Genomic DNA, 26,368 nt, shown 5'->3' on the forward strand with positions numbered 1-26,368 from the left:
TTGAAAGTGCAATATTCTACATGTGAGGAAACGGCCTAAGTGACAGCATATACTGTATTCCCACATTAGTGTTTTCAGGGGAAGAATCTGCAAAGAAATTCCCTTGTGTAAGTCTTGTTGAAATACTACTTATGCAGGAGTTCTGTGAACTGTTCAAAGTAGAGGGACTTTGGCTGTACTCCACTGACATAGCTCCTGTGGTTCTGGAAGTTCCACTGGTACATGAGGCCTTTATTTTCTCAAAGGTGGCAGTGGAGAAGATCGCCTTCCATAAATGGGATTCCCTCACTGGATCACAGCCATTGAGTCAACCTAAATAAATGTCACTGAGCTTAAAGATATGGTGGGAGCAAACCTCAGTTCTCAGCACTTCTACTTTTGTACAATAAATCCAGTATAACGGTTTGCAAATATGTGAATATGTGTGTCTATGTATTCTTAAGGGGTAGTGACATGCACACATTATTTACTTTCTCAGTCTTACTCGCAGATGAATGTGTGAATTGGCTGATAATACAGAAAATGATTGGGTTGGATCCTAGATTTCCATTTGCTAGCGGTGGGCTTTCCTCCAACTTCAGGAGACTTCAGGTTTCCACCAGCAGAAAAGCCTCTTGTGTAGGTAGAAGGTTCCTTGTGCTAGAGAAAAGTGCCCTTGTTAACAGAACAGAATCGTAGAGTCAACCCACTGTGTGTGAAGCAACATAAAAAACAATAATGTTATAATTTTGTATTATTTGTAATGGTATTGTGTAGCTGCTAGGGATGTTCCATCAATATTTTGTTATAAACAGTAGCCAAAACCAATCATAGTAAACTGATGTAATAGTGATCTGGGGTCACTTATCCACATGTGAATCCTCAGCTTACTTTGCAGTCACAAACACATATGAAACTGAAAGGTTATATAAATTGAATTCTATTCTTAGGTTCCCTTGGTGACCTTAATATCCAGTAGTTGTGTAGCTTCTGCAGGCACCTTTTTGTTTACATCAGTGCTCAGATAGGAAGCAGATACATCAGGGCTCAGATAGGATGTCTCTGTAGCTCTTCCCCACTCCAATCTATTCATCCATGTCCAACCCAGGGTCTGCAGTGATGGGAGAAAGGTGGGGAATATCCATGCAATCTTTCATTGGAGCTTCACAGGATAGAAGCCAATGGATTTGCGAAGGATTTTGTGATCAACTATTTGTGCGGTGTAGTCTCATTATTCCTTCCATACTGGAAGTCCTGAGTTATTCTGGCCTCTAGAAAGATGCTTCCATTAGTCAGTAAATCTGAATTGAGTAACAGCAGACTTTGATGTATAGGGCAAGTTCTACCCGACAGAGGCATTTCTAGGAGCAGCACTGAGAACAAACATAGCCTGTAAAAAAATGTATTCCTGGTATAAATCAATATGTAAGCATTTTGTATATCTTAGGAGATTTTCCCAGTAAATAACTAATATTGCCAGATCTGCCAGAAAGCTTGATCAATGATCATTTATATGTTGTTAAGCTGATTGGCTTTCTGCCCCATTACCTCATGTTGCATTTTTTTGATAAACTTGTTTACAAGTAATGCTTTTTCCAAGCAGCAAGTCTGTGTTGATAATTTCCTCCTTGGAACGGTGTGAGGATTATTTTGAGGATTATATAACCACTTTGACCTTCTTGAGTAGAAGATGCCACTGAGTAGCCAAGGGCTCAGAACATTAGTCAAGTAGCAAAATACAAAAGTCTAGAGAAGAGGAGCCAAATGTATATAAAGAGGAACATGGCTGAGAATAATCTCTAGCATATAAAAGTTCACAGTTGGAAAGTCAAAATAGTAAATAGTCCAAGTCAATAAAGCAAGTGGAGTATATATACCTGTGAAACATTCAGGGTGGGAGAAAGAACAATGTACATTTGTTAAAAGTGTTAAAGGTACAGTTTTGCAAGTGTAGTTTGCATTTGTTCAGTGGATTTCCCTCATTTTAGCATTTGTATGTAACACTGAAGTTGCATAGTCAATTAGTAAAGGAATTTGCATAGCAGTTTGCTGTGTATTTAGGTACTCATTTACAATCCATTTTATTGCTTCCTGCAGAGAGACATCCTGAGTCTGAGTGGTGTTCATTAAACATTATCTTGATTCTAGTGTTTTTAAGTACTGGCAGTCAAATTTTGTTCATGTTCATAGTTTCTTCCTTTTTGTTGAAATTGTCCATGTGCTTGTGGATTTCAGTGGCTGCTCTGTGTAGTCTGAAGTAGTAACTGTCAGAGTGGTCCAGAATGTCTGTGTTTTCAGATAACATTCTGTGTCCAGCTCAGTTTATAACAAGTTCTGCTACTGCTGATTTTCCCAGCTGAATTAGCCTGCAGGTGAAATGTCAGGAGAAAATACTACTGGAACCTGGCTATTCAGCCTGGAAAACCCACAACATTCTACCAATCTTACATTTTTGCTATCCAACCCCACACATTAAAGGAGACTCAGCTCAGCTCTAAAAAATTGCACAAAGCAGGCAAGGAATTACAGTAGTCATAATATTGTAATAATAATAATAAGCCTTTATTTGGCATAACAACAATCATAACACAATAAAAAAACCTGAGATAAAAGGTACACAAATACAAAGGCATCACCTCCAGTAAAAAAATCGCGGCTACCAATTCACAAGTTTTCATTGTCAGAATTGTCCAGAAGGAAAAGGAAGTCTACACTGATTCTCCCATTTCACTAGGTATCCTAGAAAGAATATTGGAATATTTTGATCTGATATTAGCTGGAAATTTAAGGGCAGCAAAGAAGCTTGTTGTGCCAATGTTTCAATTCTTATTGTTCACCACAAGAGCATACCCTTTCGCTCCATTGCCAAGTTGAAAGCAACCTACCACGCATAATAAAGCAGAGGGGGAAACACAGAAGCTTATAAGCGTGGCGGTCTTCTTCTCTAGCCACAAGTATAATATTGTCTTAGGATAAGAACAGGTGAGGGAAAGTAATCTTCCTACTTGAAGTAATTGTTCTATGCTCCCTAGGATAAAGACACAAACATATTTTGGCTTGTGTAAACAGTGATGCATATGACATGTTCACTAGTGACATGGTATAAATTTGAAAAGCCACTAGTACAAGCTGTTAGAACCGAATGGGGAATAACTAAACAATACACTATTACAATGATTTGCTGCATCCTAGGTCCACTGAAGTCAATGGTCTTAGACAGGAGTAAAGCTGCATAGGATTGCACTGTAACTATCTGGGAAATTTCTCTCAAACTCAGATCTTTTCTGTGATACTTAGGATTCTGGAACAGATCAGTTTCCCATTTCATAATTTTTAGCCTTTAATCACTTCCTGACTGTTCTCAGCATCCTAGGGGCACTTTGCTCTGTTTCGATTAGATTATTTTATTTATAGCCAGTATCTTTCTCTTTAGAGTAATTTACTAAGAATACTTTTACACCCAGGAATGGACTTCTAACTATATATAACCATCTGTAAAAGTCTGTTTTAGTTGGTCTTAGTAGCTTAGCAAGCATTTCAAGCTCATTATTTTATTATGATATAATAACATATTTTTAAAGTAAAGGAACACCCAGAATTTGTGGAGGAGGCATCTAATTTTCCTGTCCCCTATCATTTACTGTTTCTTTTCCTGAAAATCCTCATAGCCTCTTCCTTTTTCTTCCTTTCTTCTTTCCTTTCCATTCACCAACTCATCTACCTATCTTTCCCCCTGTATTCAGCTTTCCCTCCTTCCCTCCCCCTGACAGCCTCTACACAGGAAAACTACAGCTTAGCTGGCTACTGGTCTGAACCAATGGCATGGTGCTGGCTGCTGACAGGGATGAGTTTGGTTGGGGGCTGGGTGCAGGGGTGAGAGAGAGGGGGCAGGTGGCCAAAATACACCCCCCCATGACCCAGGTGAATGGCACCTGGCTTGTCTACCCCCTTTTGCCTTCCCTAGATATGCCATTGTAACTGACCCAAAGTCAGAAAGCGAGCTTCCACAACAGAGTGAGGATGCGAACCTAGGTCTTCCAGATCCAATTCTGCAACTTTAAAAACTGTACTACACTGGATTCAGGTAGGGTTCTGCCGTTAAACAGTAGCAAACAGCCAGGCCTCAGCGAGTAATACAAATCACATGGCAGCAAGTTGCCCAATGGCTGCTGTTGGGCTTGACCCCATTGAATTCACCCTCAGAAGTCCAAAACAAGTCCTGGAGAGGGCCTTGAGTCTTCATTTCTGTCTCTTTCCCTGTTGAAACTAAGAACTGAGGGGCTGGCAATGCTGTTGCATTTGTGACAGCAAGGGGTCACTGAAGTCATCCATTTTACTTAAAGATACAGTGGCTTTTATTGAGCGGGGAGTTACCTAGCCAAATTTTTGTTGTTATTGTTTGTGTCAGTGTTTCGATTTCATGTTGTTCTGCAAACTTGGGGCTTTTAGCAGGACTCAGGTTTATTATGCAAATACAGGGCTTTTCATAAAAAGATGTCTATGGCCCCAAGTACCCAATGTAAATATCCACAAATGGCACAATGTTGAAAATTAGATCATACAAACTGTGTATTAATATATTGTTTCATGCACAGTTTTCTATACAAACTAATTAAGAAGAGTTTCTGGAAGAAAAAATCTATACCAATATTTACATTTTTTTAAAAAATTAACAGTATGTTTAAGTTTTGGAATCCCAAGTTTAAAGTGGGGACTTCCATTTCCCTTTCAGTTATTTCAGGAGTTTAGAAAAGTGCACCAGGTGTTATGCCACTTAAATCAAGCAAGTCACTTGGTATGGTAGGTCAAACTTAAGAAGAAGTCCTACAGGACGGTTGAAAGGTACAAGGCACAGCTATCTTGCCCAAGCTAAGCAGGTTGTGGTCTGATCAGTGTCAGGTGGAAGATCTCAGAACCTAACGGTTGCTACTTCAAATTTTATAGAAGAAAAATGGAAAGTAAATGTAATAAGATGAGTAAGGGTCTTGTGAAGACCACGTGATATATTCATGGCTTAATGCGGATCCCCATTGGATACTTCTCAGGTTAAGTTTAGTGCTCCAGCCATTATATCATGCTACATTTCTACAGCAAATGACAGTTCCCTTCCTCTTTTTCCTTTAAGCTGAACTACAATGAAAATGAATACTTTGGCAATTACATTCAAAATTCAGTGTTTGACCAGCTGTGCTGAAGGCCTCGAGAGAAGTGAACAAGGAAGAGTACGTACTTCAACTGTATAATTCGTGAATATAATTTTCTTTTAATTATAACTTCTGTTGGATATCTTTCATCTTGCCACTCATTAAACTTTCCTGTCCTGTTAAGTGTGGGCGATATGAGAATGCTGTGTCCCTCTGCCTGGGTACAGGTTGGCTTGCTGGCAGCACAGCAATAGAAGCACCTTCATGCTATAGCAAGTCGGAACTGCTCGCGGCAGCCGCGAAACGCTTTACTTGAGCGTCTCCCGGCGCGGGCCGCTGCCCCTTGCTGCAGGAGAGGTGGAGAGAAAGCGCCTGGCTCAGTGCCTGCCGCTACGGGCAAGTGCCTCCCCTGCCCAAACGGGAGCTGGACTTCGTGGCGACATTGCCACAGCTCAGGCCGGCTGCTGTGGATGGGATTCTCCCGGAAGCAGCAGGTCAGCGCCGGGCGCCGCTTTTCTCCCCTCCACAGGGAGAAAAGCTGCGCCCAGCTGGAGTCAGCTTGCTCGGCTTCCCTTTGCGGTGGGAGGGGAGAGGCCTGTGCCCAGGCCGTGGGTCGCTGCTGGCGCTGGCCCCCGTTCCAACGGGAGCTTGCGGGATCCTCCCCGCAGGAGGCCGAAGCCCAGGCTGGGTCGCTCCCCTGCCCAACGGGAGCTTGAGGGATCCTGCAGGGCTGTTGCTGCTGCATCTTTTGGGCCAAATCGCCTGTCCAGTTCACTCCACTTCCGCTCTCACTTCCCGAGGAGAGCAGCAAATTGTGCTGATAATTAAAAAAATCCAAGTCCATCCAATTCTGAATTGTAAATGTAATTTTAATGATCCGCACTTGTGCATCATCTCCGAAGTCTGAGGTGCAAAGCCGAATAGAACTGCCTTCATTCTTATAGCTGTCCATAAAACGAGAAACAGGAAGTTGGGAAATGCAGCCAAGAATTTTGACAGTTATTTCTACCTGCAGAGTATGGCTTTCTCACCTCCCTGCATCTTAAAATGCCCTGCAGGGGAGGTGTGTGTGAGAAAAGAGGCGAGCTCAGTCGGGTCGCTGCGCCGGGGCCTCCCTGCCCAGCCGAGCTTTGAGTGCATCCTCCCCGTAAGAGAAAAGGCTGCTCAACTCAGGTAATGCAGCCGCAGCCCCTGCCTCCAACGTAAGCTTGTGGGATCAAAGAGGCTCAGCTCAGGTCGGCTGCTGGCGCGTGCTCACCGTTCGAACTGGGAGCGCATAGGTTGGAGTGGAGAGAAAAGTGGGGCTGGCTCATGGATTCTTCAAGCAACACACTATAGTTGTTTGATACAAAGCGTAAAGGTAAAAAAACAAAATACGCAGTGTTATCTTCATTTTAAATGTCAAAAAGTATTTGCGGCTCCATGGGTTTTCTTTCCCATGGAAAATGGGTCCAAATGGCTCTTTGAATGTGAAAGGTTCCCGACCCCTGTGCTATAGGAACAATTTTCACTCTCTACCTGGCAAGGTGATTTTAAAACAGTGTTGGGGAAGGATGAGAGTCTTGGATTCTCACCTTCAAAATCATCAATCAGGATCACAAAAAGTAAACTACGTCATTATGTCCTTGTGAATCTGTACTATTCTCACTCAGCAATTTGAACAGACATCTATCAGGGCAAGAAAGGTGAAATTTAGCTGTGGTTATGTGATTAGAAGTTAGTCACAGTATTACAGTCATTCCCCGCTCCTTTCTGCTTCCTTCATATACCTGCTGCCCTTCTCCAACTGGCTGGCTTAAGCATGTTGTCAACCCAGTGTTAATTGCTAAAGCTAATCATGGTTCTTAGGATATGGCCAGCTACTAATCTCTGAACCCTATTTACCTGCGTATTTGTACTGGAGATAGACTGCTGAGTTAGCTGCAATAGACTGATTCAGCAGTGTCTTTACTTCAGATAATAATGGACAGAATGACTTGCATTTGAAGCACCTGTTCTTACTACCAGGAAAATATTTTTATTCTGTAAATCACATAATAAGCTGGGTTGTGTGATAACTGTGCTGCTGTGAGGCCATCATTCCGTGGTTTAACCACTGGATCATTGTCTAAATGTGGATTTGAAGAAAAGTATTCCAGGTCAAAGTCAAACACTATGCCTGATAAACTGACATGTTTACTGTTTCAGTGGTGGAAATTATCAGCATAAGAGCCCTTATCGAGAATGTTAAGCGAAATATATTGGAGCATCATAAAATATTCTGAACATTAAATAACACAAACATCACATGAATTGCAGAAAACACAGGGAAGAATGTGGCGCAGGTTATATGCCTACAAAAGATGACATGAAGTCAATAATGGACAAAAAGACCCCATACCGTTAGAACATAAGAAGAGCCCCGCTGGGTCAGACTAATCTAGCATCCTGTCTCACAGAGTGTCCAAAGGGTTCCTCTTGAGGTCTAACAACAAGCATAGAGGACAACCCCGCCCCCCAAGTTGCTTCCTGACACTGGTATTCAGAGTTTTACTACCTCTGATGTGGAGTCAGATTTAGTACAATTCATGCCTATTCGATTTTCCACTCCTACTGTTACTAATACTTCATGTTTGTCAATTGAATTTTTCATAGGTGGATAAGTGGAGCAGCTGTAGTCAATGCATTTTATTCAGCAAACAGGAATCAGATTGGTAAGTTAAGCCCCTTTAAGAAACATTGCCAACCAACAAGGTAGGGTTTCCATCTTCCAAGTGCACTGTGGAGATCTCCTGGAATTACAACTGATCTTCACATGGCAGAAATCACTTCCCCTGGGGAAAATGACTGCTTTGGCGGGTAGACTCTATGGCCTTCTACTCTGCTGAGGTCCCTCTCCTCCCCAAATCTCTCCTTCATGAGGTTCCCCCCCTCAAAAAAATCTCCAGGTATTTCCCAACCCAGAGCTGGCAACCCTATCGCTATACCATGCTGGCCTTTCATTGGTCCACCTAGTTTTAGTACTGTCTACCCTGACTTGCTGACCTGTCTAGGTTCTCTGGCAGGAGAGCTTTCATATCATAAACCTACACAACCCTCCAATAGGGAACGGGGGTGAGCATGCTGGTCATGTTGCCACACAGCTCAGAATTTCTGCACACCTTGATTTGGCCAAGAAGTGGCCTTTTAACTCTTGCTATGAGTATTCATTTGCTTCTGACTCTACCACGCCACTGCCAAACCTGTTCATTTAGCCAGTTCATGTTCTTGCCCACCACACAAGGTGTTGGCCCACAGAATGCTGCCCTTGTGTGGCACTTCAAAGTGTTTTTCTGGTCTGTGGCTTCTTTGGTGCTTGCTCCTGTGACAGCAGTCAAATGCTATTCTTTTTCATGGGCACTTCTGGTAAATCTGGCTTCCATTGGATATTTTGAAAATATCCGCTTTACAGATTTAGCAAAGTGCAAAAGAAATTAGGGGAAGAAACTTACAAACAGTTCACAAGAGTGTGGGCTCAGGTTAACTAATCTAGAGCAGATGCCATTTTTGAGATTTGATTCCCACAGCACCTGTAAGTGGAGAATTGTAAGAGTGTATTGTTTGAAGCCTTTTTGGAAGAGCAGAAAAGCCTTGATTAATCTCTCCCTAAGACGAGCAATAGTTTCAGTAATCCTCTGCATGAGAAATCATAGTCAGTAATATAATTACTTGTGGGATTATCAATGAATGGGCATTGAAAGATTCTTCACTTATCCAAAGAAGGTTGTATAAATATTATCGTATTCTTAGCACTTAATTGGGGTCAGATCTTAGGCTCAGGCAACACATTATGCAAAGTTTGGGTGGTTCTTTCATCTCTGGTTCATTTTTAACCTAAAGCAATCCTGAAAGATCAGCAGCTGATCGGAAGCAGAAGGGTCTGCTTAGCATTTTCACCTCCAGGGTTTTTTCCCCCCAGCTCAAACCCTCCCTTCCCAAGCTGCTTCTTCACATGCCAGTGGTGGGGAGTCTGCAGGGCCCCTGCCCCCTTTTTTTCTTTCAAACAAATAACTGATTTTTGGCCAAGGAAGAAAAACTCAGTATGTCTATTCTCCCTTGCAGTCTCCCCCAGTCTTCTTAAAGTTAAATACAAAGACCCTGGAAGGAAGTGCCATCTTGAGCCATGAGAAGAGGTGGGATACAAATATTGTAACAGATAAACATTAATCAATAATAAATCCAAATCACAGAACTCCATGTAATGGGTTGCCATGTTTTCCACTGCTGGAAAAGAGGGACCATGTGGTCCCCTTTGGCTATTAGGATCCTTGGACCTGCATGGAGAAGAAAAACCTTCTGAGACAGAGATATTTAGTAAGGAAAGGAATTAGATTGGATTGACTGAACAATCTAGTTCAGTGGTGGCGAACCTATGGCACTCAGAGCCCTCTCTGTGGGCACGCGCAAACAGAACACCCCCTCCACACACACATCTAGGCTGGCCTGGGCTGCTGGGCTCGATTATTAGCATTAAACCTAAGACCCAGTTTTGGGGAAGCAGTGTAGGTAACCCTGTTAAGCGCTATTAAACCCAACTGATTTTCTTGCGAAGAACTAAAGTGTGATCCTTTACCTGGGAGTAAGCTCGGTTGCTGGCAATGGGGCTTGCTTCTGAGTAAACCCTGCTAGGGTCAAGATGCACGGTTGCTTCAAAGCAAAACCACCAACTACCACCAAGCATACTCCTGAGTAACGCACACCTCGGAGCCCACCGTTTTTCTAAACTAAAACCTCAGTATTCAGGTTAAATTGCCGTGTTTTCACTTTGCAATAAATAAGTGGGTTTTGGGTTGCAATTTGGGCACTCGGTCTCGAAAAGGTTCACCATCGCTGCTCTAGCTGGATCAACCCAATGACAAGTTTGAGCTTGAGATACAGCTCCAGAGCCCTGCCTTGGAATATGTATCATAATGTCTGCAGAAGAGCATATGCATGAAGCTTTTCTTTTCATCTGTCAGAGAATGAAAAACCCTCATTTGGCTTCTTGGTAGTCCTGGTACGTTTCAGTTGAGAATACTGGGGAGTGGGGACAAAATGCAGTAAGCCGTATGTCCATGAGTCAGTCAGTTCACCGCCAAGACTTTCCAGTGCACAGCAGAAGTTCTTTGTGAAAGCACACGTCTGAAACGCAGAGGAGGCAAGACTTCACAAGCAGTCGACAACATTTGAAAGCAGACAGTTGCCAGTCTCACTGCTTCCACAGTTCTCCCCAAACTAGGTAGTATTATCTTTTACGAGTAACTTAGGAGTAATATTTCTGTATAACCACTAGTACTTCTAACACCAGCTAAGTAAAAGCCAGCCACATTTTAAGAAAAAATGTCCAAGTGTAAGACATAATAAAATACAGGGTGATAATACTGCAATCCTTACCCTGGCAAAAAATAAATCACACAGATGCTATGGTTTTTCCAGGTTGTATGGCCATGTTCCAGTAGTATTTTCTCTGCAGGCAAAATGTCAGGAGAAAACACTACTGGAGCATGGCTATACAACCCAGAAAACCCACAACATCCTAGTGATTCTGGCTGTGAAAGCTTTCAACAGTACCTTGAATCACATTGAATCAGCACACAAAAAAAGTGTTGTGACAAAAGTAAAAATCCTGTAACTCTTTCTTTCTTTTTAAAAAATAATATGTTACTTTATTTTTGTAAAATTGTTTCTAATATAAAGTTAAGCATTCAGTTGACCTGGGTAGAAACCAGTTTGCAGTAGCATCTGCTTAACTCCCATCCTTTTGGTATAGAAATGATGTCATTTTTCTACACGATTGATCCCTTCAGCAGCATCTTCAGAAATGAAAGTGGCAGTCTAGAACTGCATTCTGGGAGAATGTTTCACAGTTTATTAACGCTGCAGAAAATACAGTTCACCCTGAACTAGCACATCTCTTCTGGCTGAGATAGATATTATGTTACGCAGTGTTGTTTTTGTTGTTGTTTTCCTTCTGAGCTGTTAACTTCCAGAGTAACTCTACCGAACAGCAGGTCAAAGAACTAGACATATATCTTTGGGACATCGGGGGGAGCTAAGGCTATGTCAGTAATATGAACCTATGTTGGCTTAAACTTGTTACCACTTCTTCTGAAATATCGTATGAAATGCAGTTGGGTAAGACTTAGCTTCCTCAGTATTCCCAGGAGAAAGGAAGAATTATTACATCAATATAAGTGTCAGCAAAGGTAAAGATAGTCCCCTCTGTGAAAGCACCAGGTCATACAGACTGTTTACGGGGCAGTTTGCCATTACCTTCCCTAGTCATCTATGCTTCATCCACAGCAAGCTGGGTACTCATTTTACTGACCTAGGAAGGGTGGAAGGCAGAATCAACCTTGAATTGGCTACCTGAAGCTGACTTCTGTCAGGATCAAACTCAGGTTTTGAGCAGAGCTTCAGTTGCAGTACTGCAGCTTTCCACTCTGTTCTGCAGGGCTCTTATCAGTACAGTCTTGGTAAAATATAGCTCAATAGATGGCCAGAAGGTTAGATTCTTTGTACAAAAGCATTCATTGATCCTATCAAAAATCAGTTTTTAACTGTATGGGACAAAACAGACCCTTTACCAAGATAATCAGACCCAGGCTGAAAAGAAAGGACATTGGATGGAGGAACCCAACAGACCCGATTCTATAATAACAATTCAGAAACAGAACATTGTGCATACTGGTTATACTGTAATTCACTATATATACTATTTACTATTCCATAGTTCCTGGTTTTAGCTCTGGCTCATTGTCCAAATGACCATCTCCAATTGAACCTTCTTCTATAAGCAAGCACAAGTGTGTGTTTAATGCTGCCATCTTGTAATTAGAATGTTGTCATCTTTCAGCGATCATTTTTGTTAGGTGAGCCCTGATCATATACTAGTCTAACAGTGCAATCCTATGCAGAGTTACTCCAGACTAAGCCTTTAGGTTTTTGGAGTAGCACTGCATAGGATTGCACAATAAGGTCCATTATACATGGTAAGCTAACAGAGACCAGAAGAAGCATTCACCATTAAGTCTTTCCTTTGGGGCATTTTTGCTGTTATTACCCATTGCTCAATTTTCTTGCACTTCTCACACTGCATGCAGCACTGAACCCCTTTACACCAGGGTTCAGTGTGTTTCTTGTTGCAGGGCTGAACAGCATCACAATCATTGGATTGACATCTCCACCCTGTACAGTCCAGCCACATGTGTGTTCCCACTGAATGTGATCAGGGTGCGGGAAGGGGAGAGGCATGCATGGGTGTGTGAGGGAGTGAGAGGGGTGAAGCTAGGTGGCTAGCAGTGGATGGAGGAAAGATGTCCAGGGCAAAGCTGTGCTCACTGACAAATCACCAGTGACTCTGGTGATGAAGAAAATTAAACCTGCGCTTAGTGTTGCTTAGTGCAGGGAAACTGGAAAGTGAAAGCAGGGCTCTGGGATATAGGGCTGTACAAGAAATCTTACCTTAACATGTACCCATGTCACAAGGCAGAGACCTGTGCCAAATTGGCTTAAGTTACCAGACCTTCCATACTTTGCTATCATCCTCATTGGTAAAACTTTTGAAAACACCCTATAGTTTAAAAAAACTGCCCACATTCAATTCATGCTCTTCTTGTAGTCATGCTTGAACAGCAAGAATTTAGGACAGTTACAGTCTTTTCCCGGCAAGCTTAAAAATGGGCAGCCAGGAAAAGCCTTGCAATCCCCCAGCAACAACTGCATTTCTTTACTGATACAGTCAAATGTTTTTGCTAGTTCGGAAGGGCCTCCCTCTTAGGAATAGTCCTGAACTCTCACATTGCCTGAGATTGCTCAATTTTGGTAAATATAATAAGTGCTGGAGGGGCTGCGCAGAAGCAAAGTCCTTAGAGTCTCATTTCTTTGACGCGGTTGTTCTCACCATATTTTGACATTTGCAAGGGCTGTAAAACAAAGTGAAGCAATTCATCAAACTGGGAAGTATGCGCAGTCTGTGGATTCATGTGTTTGTTTGTGTGTACACTGTTGCTCCCCAACCCTGTGTGTGGTAGAGGGAGTTTTCAATAGAACCTGATTGTTTTATTCCCTAAGAGAACCATCTTTTCCTGTTCTCTTTCTTGGCTGTGCTTTGTTTGCCGGTTGCAGCAGATTATTTGTGAAATGTATGAGCAAAGTGATAATATAATATGAAGTCTTCATAGACAGATGTCTTTGTTTCAGTTCATTGTTCAACCATCCCCCACATTGGCAGCCAACTAGCATACAGTCACATTTGTGGTAGGCCGCAGTACCATTTACGTTCAACATGAACTTAGCCAAGGGTCAAGCAAGTTCAATGTTGTAACACTTACTCCTCTAAGGGTTTGGTGGTTATTGGAAAGCATTATGGATTCAATTTTCCAAAACCTGGATGTTTGAGGCTGAAGCATTAGAAGAAAATCATAGTAACTGAGGGACAGCAGGAGTTCAGGAAAGGAGTGTGGCTGAAAAAAATAAAGAGCGGTCCATGGACCGAGGATGCAGAGGGCCTGATGAGTGGAGGCCACTGAAGCTAAGGAAAAGGATGGAGGATGCTTTTAGCTGAGGGGAAGAGAGGCCAAAAAGAAAATGGAGAACCTCGTCTTCTCAGGACATATGGGAGATGAGGGTTATGCTCAGAAGAAAAGATCAGACAGGGAGGCAGCATTTGGAAATTGACTTGCTCTTTACACATACAAATGCAGAGTAGCATGGGAGCATTACAGTTTGTCATGCAGGGATGAATGTGCATCATGTGACCATCTGGACAGAGCTGATTACATGGGCCTTTCCTACGAGATTGGCAATGCAGGCAAGGCCAATACACTCAACCATGCCTTAACATTGCACCATACTGAATCATATCTATATGCTCCGTTTGTGTGTGTGTGTGTGTACAGTGCCTGTGTAACAGTGGAGTGGGATGGAGGCATATGTTTCACAGCTGACCTGAGCTATCAGGCAAATTTTTGGCTCAACATTTTCCATGTCGTTATTTATTTTATGGCATGGCAAGCATGCAAATGACTGGCATATTACCTGTTGTGTCTTCTCTTTTTTTGCAGTCTTCCCGGCAGGTATTTTGCAACCACCTTTCTTTAGTGCATCCCAACCTAACTCCTTGAATTATGGCGGCATTGGCATGGTCATCGGCCACGAAATCACACATGGCTTTGATGACAATGGTAAGGCAAAGAATTAATATTTGCCACTTGGTATTATTATAGCTGTGATGTATGCTATTATATATAGACAAAATGAGACTCTTGTTTTTAACATTGCTGTTCAAACTCAATTTTGTGTGTGCATAACTGCTGTGGGGGGAGAATGCCATGTAGATTGAGGAAATACAGGAAGCGTGCACAATTCATTTTATAAGTGCAAGAGCACAGTATGTCACGTGCCCATCCACTTCTTGGAAATTGTTAACTTGAGGCTGTGATGGCCTGAGACCCCCCTTAAAGTGGTTTCCTCGGCCACAGAAGCTTTAGCATCCGTGTTCTGCAGCAGCTGATTGAAACCTCCATCCAGGAAATAGTGCCAGAGATGCTCCCCTCCTCCCACTCCCCTGTGAACTACCAAGAGGACAAGGCTGCTGACACACTTTGGCCCCGGCCAACCCTTGTGCTGAGGTCAAGAGATGGGGAAGAAACAAGTAACAAATCCTTGCCAATTATTACATGCACAAACTTACCAGTTCTAAGCTCAAGAACATGTTTGGAGGGTTCTAGCATTATAATCCTGAACAGAACTATACTTTTCTAAGCCCATTTATTTCAGTGAATTTGGAAGAGTATAACTCCCCTTACACTTACATTGTGAATGGTCCAAATGCTTCTCTCCCTGAACCCGTCAAGCAGCTGGCTGCAAATAAAATTAGTCCAAAGGAAAAGTAAAGTATCTGGAATCCTTCATCTGATTCACTGCAAATCATGATGTGGCAGAACATGGTGCTGAACGTGGCCAAAACTTGTTTGAAACACTGAATTTAAACACTTAAATACCATTGGCCTGAACCGGCGTCCCCAACAGTGGTGCCCATGAACTGCATGATGGCTGCCGAGTCCTTTTTTTTTTTGCCTGCCAAGTGGTTTTAGGAAGTGGGTGAGGCCAGGTTGGGCATTTGCCCAGCAAGGATTCTGATTGGTTAGTAGAGATTTGACTGGCTGTGCAGATTTTTTAAATGTACTGCCACCACAGTACAAGGTTCTGCACTGTGTTACTGAAGTTAAGCTGTGGCAATAATTTTGTGGCTGGCTGTACATCCTGCAGCAGCTATTCTGTGGTAGCCATTTTATTCTCACACGCACGCGCACACACACACACCATGCCATTTCAGAATTCCAAATGTGTCTGCTGGCTCAGAAAGGTCAGGGACCTCTTGCCTAAACCAATGGTATTTCACTGAAATGTCCAATACTGAATTTATACTTTAAGCTGTGCATTTGGAGCAAATTCACCTTTGTGGGCCCAATAGAAAATGGTCTAAATCTATGTAAACTTCCTCCATACTTCCCGTATATTCAATTCAACTATCAGTGCCTATACCTTATGTGCATATGTTATTTCAGGTAGAAATTTTAATGAGAAAGGAGACCTTGTAGACTGGTGGACTGAAGTCTCTGCAAGAATGTTTAAGGAACAATCTGAGTGCATGGTAAACCAGTATGGAAACTTTACGTGGGATCTAGCTGGAGGACAACATGTACGTCCCCTTCTCTCTTATCAAAAGGATCACTTACCTTTACAGTTTTTTGTATGTGCTTTTTATTAAACATTTGTGGAAGACTATGTAGGGGGATTAATCCTAAACATATATACACATCCCTTCCTGAACGATTCCTTATATAAAACCCAAAGCTCATATTTAGATGGTTTTCATGTCTAGGTGCAAGAATTCACAGCAAGAACAGAAGAAATAAATACAGAAGCTTCAGAAAATTTCCTATATTTGTTTTTTTTCCCCTCATATTTTGGAATCCCATGTCACTTGGGTCGAATCCCCACTACCGTCTTAGCCAGGTTTCAGAACACAAACTAACCAGGTTTGAGGGACGACCTCCCCGGTCGAATCCCCACTACCGTCTTAGCCAGGTTTCAGAACACAAACCAACTGTGGGTTTGAGGGACGACTGCTGAATTCACCATTTGAACAACTAATTAGGTTTAGATATCCTCATCATTGCTTAGTTATTAGAAATTTCAGAACAAATGACCTCAAATCTGGTTCATTTGTGTTCTGAAACCTGGCTAAGACAGTAGTGGGGATTCGACCGGGGAGGTCGTCCCTCAAACCTGGTTAGTTTGTGTTCTGAAACCTGGCTAAGACGGTAGTGGGGATTCGACCTTGGTCTAATTTCTGAAGACCAAAGTATTAAAACCATCTTTCATTCTAGGGTAGGGGATTCCCCTCGTTGGGGGCCCTTCCCCTGATGTTATTCAGCCAGATGTTGGGGGGACTTACCAGCAGCAAACTTAGGCCTAGACCTCTGTTACCGGTGATGTGTCAACATCACTTCTGGCACTCGCTGGAAGTGATGTCATCATTTTGCCATGTGTTGAGATGTTGATACTCTGGTATTCGGGCAAAAAACTCTGGTAAAAATGCTTCTATCTTAAAGTTTTTGTCCAAATACAAGAATGCCCTGCATCACTGGTGATGGGATGACCTCATGCTGGAAGTGACTTTGACACATCACTGGCAACAGAAGCCTAGGCCTCAGTTTGCTGCTGGTAAGTGCCTCGCCACCACTTCCCCAACCCCTGCTGTTTTCCAGGGGGTACCTGGCAATCCTAATAATAAAGCCTGATTCCAATTCCAAGGACTGGGTTTTTTAATCCATGTTGTGCTTACTTTGCTCCTGTGAGATACCCACTGGGATGTGTGTATAGAGAGGAACCTTCTACATTGTAGGAACTTTGGCCTATATGTTTGTGTGGTGTGCAAATGAGCATATGTTTGTGCAATCCATCTACATGCTCTCTAGCAAATCAGTTTCCATAACACTACCTTGGTAAGATACCCTGATAATATTTTCTGAATGGACATCAAGATATACATAAAGTATCCAAATCGATCTGCTAATATGATCAAGTAAAATTTGTAGGCTTCCCAACTTCAATATTTGCTAACAAAAGGCATTTCCTTTAGTGAAATAATTTCTCTGCCTCCCTCCACCACAGCAACCTATTAATGGTTTCAGAATTCTGCTTCCAAGGAACAGGGGATTCATCATGGGGGTGAATTGGAGGTCTACAGTGATTGGGAAGAATTAGCAAAAATCATTTCCCCCCACCCACATTTCCTCTAGCATTAGGAGACCAGTATATGCTTCTATGGGAGTTTTCAATTAGGAAGACATTCCTAATAACTTCATATAATTTATAGTTGCATTCTAAGCAAAGTTATACCCATGGATCTATATAAGCATAGCTCTGCTTAGGATAGTTCTGTTAGCCTTCCACCAAGGAATTAAGTCATGATTCTCTAATCCAGAGGTTTCATATCACAATGATCTCAATAGATCATTTTGACTTCAACACCATGAAATTGGAGCTTCTCGGAAGCAATCACTTTGTGCGGGGAGATTAGTTAACATTTTCATTTATTCCTTTTTCATTGCAGCTCAACGGAATCAATACCCTTGGAGAAAACATTGCAGATAATGGTGGCATCAGGCAAGCGTACAAGGTGAGAAATGTCTGTTTTTCACTGTCTTCACAGTTCATATTGGTGTTAGAAAATATTCATTAAAATGCTGTTTGGAAAGGTCATAGTTGATAGGCAGACAAAAGAGGACTAGCAGTCGGCATTGTTTTTGCTCGGAGTTTGTTGATAAGCAGAGCAGCCCCAAGCAGAATTACATCTTTCTAAAGCCAGCGCCTTCAATGAGCTTCACAGAGTATCACTTTGTATGAGATGACATTATCAGTCCCTAGAATTTTGTCACTTTGATGCCTTCCCCAGTACTTTTGTCATATTAGAGAAAGAGGATCTTTGCAGTTGGCTGCATTTCTTTGGTAGGGCTGTTCTTTGGTAGGACTGTTAAGGAAATAAATTGTTTTCAGGTGCATCAAAGAATGGTCATACTATGAATGCATCTGTGTAGAACATGGAGTCCCCAGCAATCAGTTGTAAAGAACAGCCTCTTCAATGAGCAGCCAGGGTTCCATCTTTTCCTCTGTAACTACGAAGAATTTCAGCACAGTTACTCCATTTTTAAGTCTAATTGCAGGATCCATCTATTAATGTATTGTTGAAGGCTTTCACGGCCGGAATCACTTGGGTGCTGTGTGGTTTCCGGGCTGAAAAGATGCCAGCCACAGATGCAGGCGAAACGTCAGGAGAGAATGCTGCTAGAACACGGCCATACAGCCCGGAAACCACACAGCACCCATCTATTAATGTTTATTAATGTTTAGCTTTTGCGAAGAAATAATTCAAGGAAATTCTTAAATCAGTCCTATAAATGTAATGTCTAAGACAATGTGTACAAATGCATACATCTTGAAAAATGGTGAGGAGTTAATGTCTTTCTTCCTTTACTACAGAATGCAAATTGGTTTGACTCCATTCTATTGAGAATAGCCAAGAAAAAGCAAGTTAAACAGAATTAAATACTGTGCTTGTGCAAATATGAGATATATATTCTATAGTTTTTGGATGCCCTGACCGGGATAGTCCAAGCTAGCCCAGTCTTATCAGATTTTGGAAGCTAAGCAAGGTCATCAGCCTGGTTAGTATTTGAATGGGAAACCATCAAGAAAGCCCAGGGTCAGCATGCAAAGGAAGGCAATGGCAAACCATCCCTGTTCAGTTCTTATCTTGAAAACCTTATGAAGTCACAATGAGTCAGCTGTGACTTAATGACACTTTACATGCACACACATATTGTTTAGATAGGACCATTTGATTATGAATTGAGCTTAGGCATATCTGCAGTGCTGTTTACATACAAGATGATGCCTTTCCCTAGGTATCATCAAGAAAAGGTAAGATACAGATAGTACACAAAGGATATGCATTGGTTTGACATAACCATGGGGTATATTCTGTGACTGGGGGCCTTGTTAGTATCCTAAAGATCCCAGCTATATTTCTGTAAGGAATTTCATTTCTCAGTATCATGATTTTAAAATGTGATCATAGAAGAAGACGAAGAGTTTGGGTTTATGCCCCACCTTTCTTTCCTGTAAGGAAACTCAAGGTGACTTACAATCCTTTCCATTCCTCTCCCCACAGTAGACACCTTTTGAGGTAGGTGGGGCTGAGAGAATTCTGAACAGACTGTGACTAGCCCAGAGTCATCCAGCAGGAATGTAAGAGCAAGGAAGCAAATTTGGTTCACCAGATAAGTGTCCACCGGTCATGTGGAGGAGTGGGGAACCAAACCCACTTCTCCAGATTAGAATCCACTGCTCTTAACCACATACTGGCTAATAAAAATATCACCGCAAAATGGAAGTCTTGGTACCCTCCCATTAATGATGGAATGGTACAGGTGAATCTGGAATATATGATTATTAGCAACATTGACTTTATTATAAAGGGCAACAATGGCAGAGAAGTTCTGCCACTTAAATACAGTTTTGGTAAAATTGTGAGTACTTCGAATCTTTCTCAGATGTGGTAATAAAAAAAATGGAAAAAGCAGTTCCTTCCTATAGTCTCATTATCTTAATTAAAAAGCACAGAACACTCAGCTAACTTAGCTGAAGGTCCAGGACAAAGTGTGTTCCAGTCAAGATTATAATGTTTTTGCTGTCCATACAGAGATTAGAGCTCTTTTATCTTCCACTGAAAATTCCTGAAGACTTTTCCACCAGCATAAAGTCCAGTAACCTGAGATGAACTATATTGGAATAAGATACCCAACAGATTTTCTTCTTCCTTATGTATGCCCTGTTGTAGTTTCTCATATCAATATAAGATATGAGAAACTACCACGGAGTATACATAAATCAATATAAGATGATTTTCAGTGGATAAAGCAAACAGTTTTTATTAATGGATCCCAATGTTTGTTCAACTATGGTAGCTTTTTCCTCAACCCTGTATCCTCTCTATCCCCAAGGAACTTAGCCAGTGTGTCAGAATTTCTTTCCCCCCTCATCACCACAAAATGGAAGCATACCAAATTCACCCCTGTGAATTTGGTATGCTGTCTGGCCCAGTGTCACCAAGTGGGCTTCATCAAGAGTGAGGATTTGACCTTAAGTTTCCTCAGTTCATTCCTGACCTCCACACCACACTGGCTGTGTGCCTTCTACTGAGATGGCCTAGAATTTCCAGATGTTTCAGGGAACTACACCCCATCAGCCCCTTGGTCATGCCCCTTGGTCACCAGCCAATTGGCCATGCTGAAAGGGGCTGATGGGAATTGTAGTTCCTGAACATCTGGAGAGCCGCAGGTTCCCTACCCCTGGTTTAGCCCATTCCAGATCAGCTGGATAGCATCGTGTCTTCAGTTCTCACCCAGGGTCTAACTTGATGTGGACATTAGAAAGTCCTAACCATTCTCCCTCTTATTATTTGACAGTCCTATGTGAACTTTGTAAAAAAAAATGGAGAAGAGAAACTGCTTCCCGGCCTTGACTTCAGCCACAAGCAGCTGTTTTTTCTGAACTTTGCACAGGTATTATACCCCACTTGATTGAAAGCTTTGAAAATTATTTTGAGTTACAATTTCACAGTAAGTTGGAAACAGCAGGCTAGCGTTTCTCCTTTTAATATAAACTGGCAGAATTGCTAAGTCGAGCAGCCTCCGTGGCAGGGCCGAGAGGAAAGTGACCTGTCACATGAAGTTAATCACAGCTAAGTGCATGAATGCATCTCGGAGGTGAATTTGAGAAGTGAAGCTGTGTGTGGCCAAATGTACTTACAGGAACTGAAATGTGTTTTGCCTTTCTTGGTTTGGGGGTATTTCCTTTTTTAATGTCACAGGTTTGCATGCACCTCAATACAGTAAAGTAAGCGCATCTCTTTAATAATTCCCTTTTTTGCAGTAATCCTTTTGGGTTTTATTTTAAGGTATGGTGTGGAACATTCAGACCAGAATATGCTGTCAATGCCATTAAAACAGATGCACACAGCCCGGGACATTTCAGGTCAGTGTCTTGAAGTAAAATAGCGTGATTTCAATTTAAAGAGAAAACCACGACAGTAGTCTACCGCAGTTCATGTCATGGTACATTTAAAAAAAACTCTTTAAGGTGCTATAGAGCTCTCCACAAATTTTCTTGTATATTACAGTTATATATCAAAAGTCAGTCTGAGGGTTCCTTTTGACCTTACCTGAGCTGTGTGGGATCAAGTGCAATACATGTTCCATTTTGATAATCCCCCCAAATCCTTCAGTAATATTGGATGTTCTAGGTCATATAAAGGCAGTTCAGAGCACTCCTTTAAGATGCTATTGGACTTTTATCTTATTGTCTACGACAAACATGGTTACCCCTTTGCAATATTCAACTTTGAACAATTCCTTCATGGCCACAGTAAAGTGGCTGTTGGTTGGAAGCATGGAAGGACTTTCTACAATTATACTGAGATGATGTTATATGGATATGCAGTCTTATGGGCAGGCTTCATGTGCTTGCGGGAGCTGAAAAACAAAGTTTTTAATGTGTCTTCATAAGTCCAGATAGGTAGAGATCAGTAAACTGTTCTGAGTTATAGACCAATTATGCACAACATGTCTGCTCCATTATGGGGTCAAATGTCCATCACAGCAAGATTTCTTGTACATATGTATCTTCTGGAACCTTGCTTTCACTTTCCATTCTCTCTGCAGCAAGCGAGACCACTTCTAGCATGACTTTAATTTGCTTCCCCACCAGGGCAGAATAGATTTGCCTGAGAGCACAGCTTTGCCCTGGAAATCTTCCCTCCACCCTCAGCCAGCCTACAAACTTCACCCTGCTGTCCATGCTTTCCCATTGTGTGCCCCCGCCTTTCACGTTGCTGGCTCCTTCCTGTTTCTTTAAATGCTCATGTTGAGCTCTCTAGATCTTAATATAATAACAACAGAGAAAGGACTTTTCCAAGGAATAATACAAGCAGGGTCTCTTTTGCGCCAACCCACTCCCTCACTCTACTTCCACCCTCCCTGATGATTGGGAGAGCTTTTAAAAACTTTATTTCCAATGAGCCTTTCTTTTAAAATAATCTCCTCTCTTCCCTGGCACAGCAGCAGAGGCAAGAAGAGAAAAAGAAAGTGAGTGTATGTGTGGAGACGGGATGGGAAGAGATCTGTGCCTTTAATGCTGATTTGATGAGCAGAGTTAAGAGAACCAGGAACTGAGTTTGTCAGATAAACTGCAGGCTGTGGGCTGCCTCCTCATGTGTAAACAGAGAAACAGAGGATGCCCCGCTACAAGCCCATTGCACAGTAAAGAGCCCTGAGGTAAACCTTCCATGCATAATGGGCCATAGATAGCATTTGAGAAATAATGGTTTCTGTTCTACTAAATTGGAGCTGACTAAAAATGTGAAACATAAAAGTCTAAAAACAGAAAATTTCTAAATACCTACAGTACATAGAACATTTGCAAATTCTGCTTCCAACTAGCAAAATTTTGTTCCGTATTCACACCGTCACTGAAAGCTAATAGTTGTTTTTACATAACAACTATTCCATGAAACCAGCAACTCTTTCTGAAGCTGGCATCAAAATGGCATTTCCACAGGTGCATGTAGTATTGTTCAGGAGCTGTTGTTCAGGAAATCTGCAACTTTTTTCCATGAGATGATTATATTCTGAAGTTCTGCAGACTGCTAGAGTCCTACTAATTTGTAAAGCAAACTAGTGATGCCAAAATGTCCTTGTGTTCTTTTAAAGGGTCCTAGGGACATTGCAGAACACTCCGGAATTTTCAGAGGCCTTTCAGTGCCCCAGCGCAGACTACATGAATCCTGTGAAAAAGTGCCGTGTTTGGTGATGGAACTATAAACCATGCAACTCAAAGGGCAACATTTCCCAGAAACCTGGAACCATTTTTGGGTGGCCGGAGTCGATTTGACATGGAAGGAAAATCAGAGACACACTGAGGGCATCAAAGCAATGCATCCTGCAGAAGAAAGGAAGGACTGGTGAAACAGCCAGTGCCAACCATTGTTCTGACTAAACTCGGGCAACTATAAATCACTGCATACATAAAATTCCTTCACTTGTGGTGTTTTGTTAGATTCTGAAAAAAAAAACATTTTGCCTGCAGGTTTTATTGTATGTTTTACCCTGTTCTTTGGCACATTTGCTTGAAAGCAAGTCTCACCGTTCTTAGCATCACAGCCTTAACAACCTGTTGCCCTGAGAACATGTACTGATATTTCTAATCAGACAGAAAGGAATACCAAGGAATACGTTACCTTCGACGTGGAAACGTAAGAATGAATCAAGAGTTTACATCAAAGTGTTAGATTGTCTAACATCTCTTATCGTGGTTCATGTGCTTTACCAAACATTTGTTTTACAGAGGTGGCCTTAGAAACTGAATGAACAAAGACAAATCTGTTGGGGCCTAAGCATTTAACATTCATGAGCATTCCAAATTCAGTGCACTCAAAAGTTTGTTGACATCTGCATGTCCTCATGCAGTGGTGAACACATACAAGAAGCTGCCTTATACGGAATCAGACACTTGGTCTATCAAGGTCAGTCTAATGTACTCTGCCTGCCAGTGGCTCTGTAGGATCTCAGGTAGAAGTCAGTCACACCACTTCTCTCTAACCCTTGTAACGGGAGGTTCCAGGGATTGAACCTCAGTCTGGATACACGACCACTGAGTCCTTTCAGCCTATGAACCCAATCCAGTTGGAAGATAAGCGGTCAAGTATAACAACAGGTCAGCCATGATGTGGATGTCAATTTTCATTGACCTCAGGAGATGCACCTAGGCAGCAACAGGGCGCTAATTAGTATCAAAATGTATGTGAATAAAGTGTAGGGGGGCGGGTATTCCCTGGCAACCAGCGGAAGCTGGGGAGAAACTCAATAGCAGTAAATTTTGGCTGAGGCCTTTGGCTTCAGAACCTTGACAACCCCATTTCCGGCATGCATCAAAGTGACGTCATCACATCTATTGTCACTGACAACCACAGGGACGCTCTGGACATGCCGGAAATGATGTCACCGCATTCTGATGCCAAAATTGTGACCTTTCCTTGCGTTCCTACATGGAACAGAGAACTGAGAAAAACTATGAAGAAAATCTCCCTTTTCCTTGCTGCTTCTATAGCTTTTGTCTTAATGGGAGATAGATAACAGAGCAAAATATCCCTCCCTTCTGTCTTCATTATCCACTAAATAAGGGACCATTGCCAGCACAAGATGCACACACTCTGCAGACGACAGTCTAAGGCCTCTTCTGTATCTTTTCATTTTTATGTGCAACCATTAATATGAGAACAATCCAAAGACAACCTGTAATTTCCTTAAGTGATTATCTATTGACCAAATTTGCTGTTTGCTACTTTTCAGCTGAAATGATACTGTACATAATTTTTTTAGCATTTATTGTAATCACAATGGTTGTAATCAAAGACCTCTTCACATTTTTTCTAAGATTTTCCTGCTTTCTTTCAAAACTTGCTCTTTTGGAGGGGATGGGGAAGGATTTGTAATAATATACAGGTTCACACTTTTTATATTTAATTCTGACCTACGTGGAACATGGTTCGGGTACATATTATGGGGGTATCAGAGTACAAATAAATTTATCTTTAAAATAGAGACTGATTACTTTTGATATGAATCCTAGAAACTGGCTCTACAAACTTTGAGATCTAAACAGTAAACACAAGAGATGTTCATAGTTCCTCTAAAACTACCATGACCGTAAAAAATTCAGTAATGTTTCTTATTAGTAAAACATCTTTTTAAACAACTTTCCCTCAGGTGACTGGGTAAATACTGCTTCTGGTACAGCAAAATACTGAGATGTTCAAAATAAATACCAGATACCTCAGATGTGTTTGGGTGGTTTTGTTTCTAAGCATTCAATGATCTGATGCACGTTTCACTTCTCAAGTTTGTCATCTGATGAAACGTACTGATAATTTCGTTGGAACCACATGCTCTGCATGGACTAAATCTTTTGCAATATGTCTTGGCTTTTCAGGAGAGCACATATTCTTGACTCTTCATTCTACAATACCAAATTTCAATGTATCTCTGAGCATATACATAGCTGCTAGCACATGAGATTGTAGGCTTACAGCAGTCATTTTAGAGTTTTTTTTGTTCCCAGGTTTTTTTTTTGGTGAATAGGCAGTGCAATTTCTTCCCATGATCCAAAGAGGATCTTCTTCATGTCATCACCCATCTCCTCAGCTTGAGTAAAAACATAAAGAGCCCTGCTGGATCAGTCCAATGGATCATTTACTCCAGCATTCTGTTTCATACAGCAGCCAACCAATTGTCCCAGGGGGGTTCATCAAACAGGACAAGTCAACCAAGGCCATGTCCATGTATTAACTCTTAGCACTGTTATTCAGAGGTTTTCTGCATTTGAATGTGGAGGTTCCCTTTATCATCCATCAGTCTGTCTAACACCCTTTTAAAACCATCTCTATTTGTGGCCAGTCCACTGGCAGAAATTCCACAATTTGACTACTCACTGAATTAAAAACAATTTCCTGTTATCTGTCTCGTTGCGCTCCCCATCATCCCTTGGTATATAGAGGCTGTCACACACTTCTGTTACGGGAAGAGATGGTAACAATAATGACCCATGGGTTAAGAACCTGAGCAGAGAGACAGGTTAAGCAGATTGTGGAAAGTGATGAGGATTTAACAAATGGAGCTAAGGAAGGGATATCGCTTCAGGGTCACTTCACACATATGTTGGCTGCCTTGAGATTGAATGGCCTATTATAGGCTTTTAAAAATCCATATTACATAAATGGGATTGGGTAGAGGTTGAGAGAGTTATCTTGTATAAGACCACTTAGTGAAGTCACGATTGAGACGGGGCTGAAACAAGGTCCTGCATTTCAGACCACACATGATTAATCTTCAGGAGTGTTCTATACATGGAGTGACTACTGATATAAACAATTGTTTGAACTGATTTCATATTGTTGGAGTTGTTTTAGTTATAAAGTAATCACAGTGCAGCATTTTTACAATTGTGCCTCCTAAACCATCATTCAATCCTCTGTGTGCTCTGTAAATCATTCCTCCAGACCAATGATTAGCTATGTATACATATTAATATCATTGTCATCTGTATGGATCCTTATGGAGGAG

At 41.7% G+C, this 26,368-nt stretch overlaps 1 protein-coding gene across 1 annotated transcript in view; it reads left to right on the forward strand.

Annotated features, from left to right (window-relative positions):
* MME (membrane metalloendopeptidase) overlaps nt 1–25,085 on the forward strand; it is a 79,618-nt gene extending 54,533 nt beyond the window's left edge. Inside the window, 9 exon segments of the mRNA XM_048505909.1 lie at nt 5,105–5,162; nt 5,165–5,201; nt 7,758–7,816; nt 14,186–14,305; nt 15,692–15,825; nt 17,746–17,811; nt 20,660–20,755; nt 21,151–21,227; nt 22,961–25,085. Of these exon segments, the coding sequence (XP_048361866.1) occupies nt 5,105–5,162; nt 5,165–5,201; nt 7,758–7,816; nt 14,186–14,305; nt 15,692–15,825; nt 17,746–17,811; nt 20,660–20,755; nt 21,151–21,227; nt 22,961–23,060 (747 nt within the window). The 3' untranslated portion in view covers nt 23,061–25,085.
* The last annotated feature ends 1,283 nt before the right edge of the window (nt 25,086–26,368 follow it).

The sequence above is a fragment of the Sphaerodactylus townsendi genome, linkage group LG08 (assembly GCF_021028975.2).
Source record: "Sphaerodactylus townsendi isolate TG3544 linkage group LG08, MPM_Stown_v2.3, whole genome shotgun sequence".
Taxonomy (NCBI): Eukaryota; Metazoa; Chordata; class Lepidosauria; order Squamata; family Sphaerodactylidae; genus Sphaerodactylus; species Sphaerodactylus townsendi.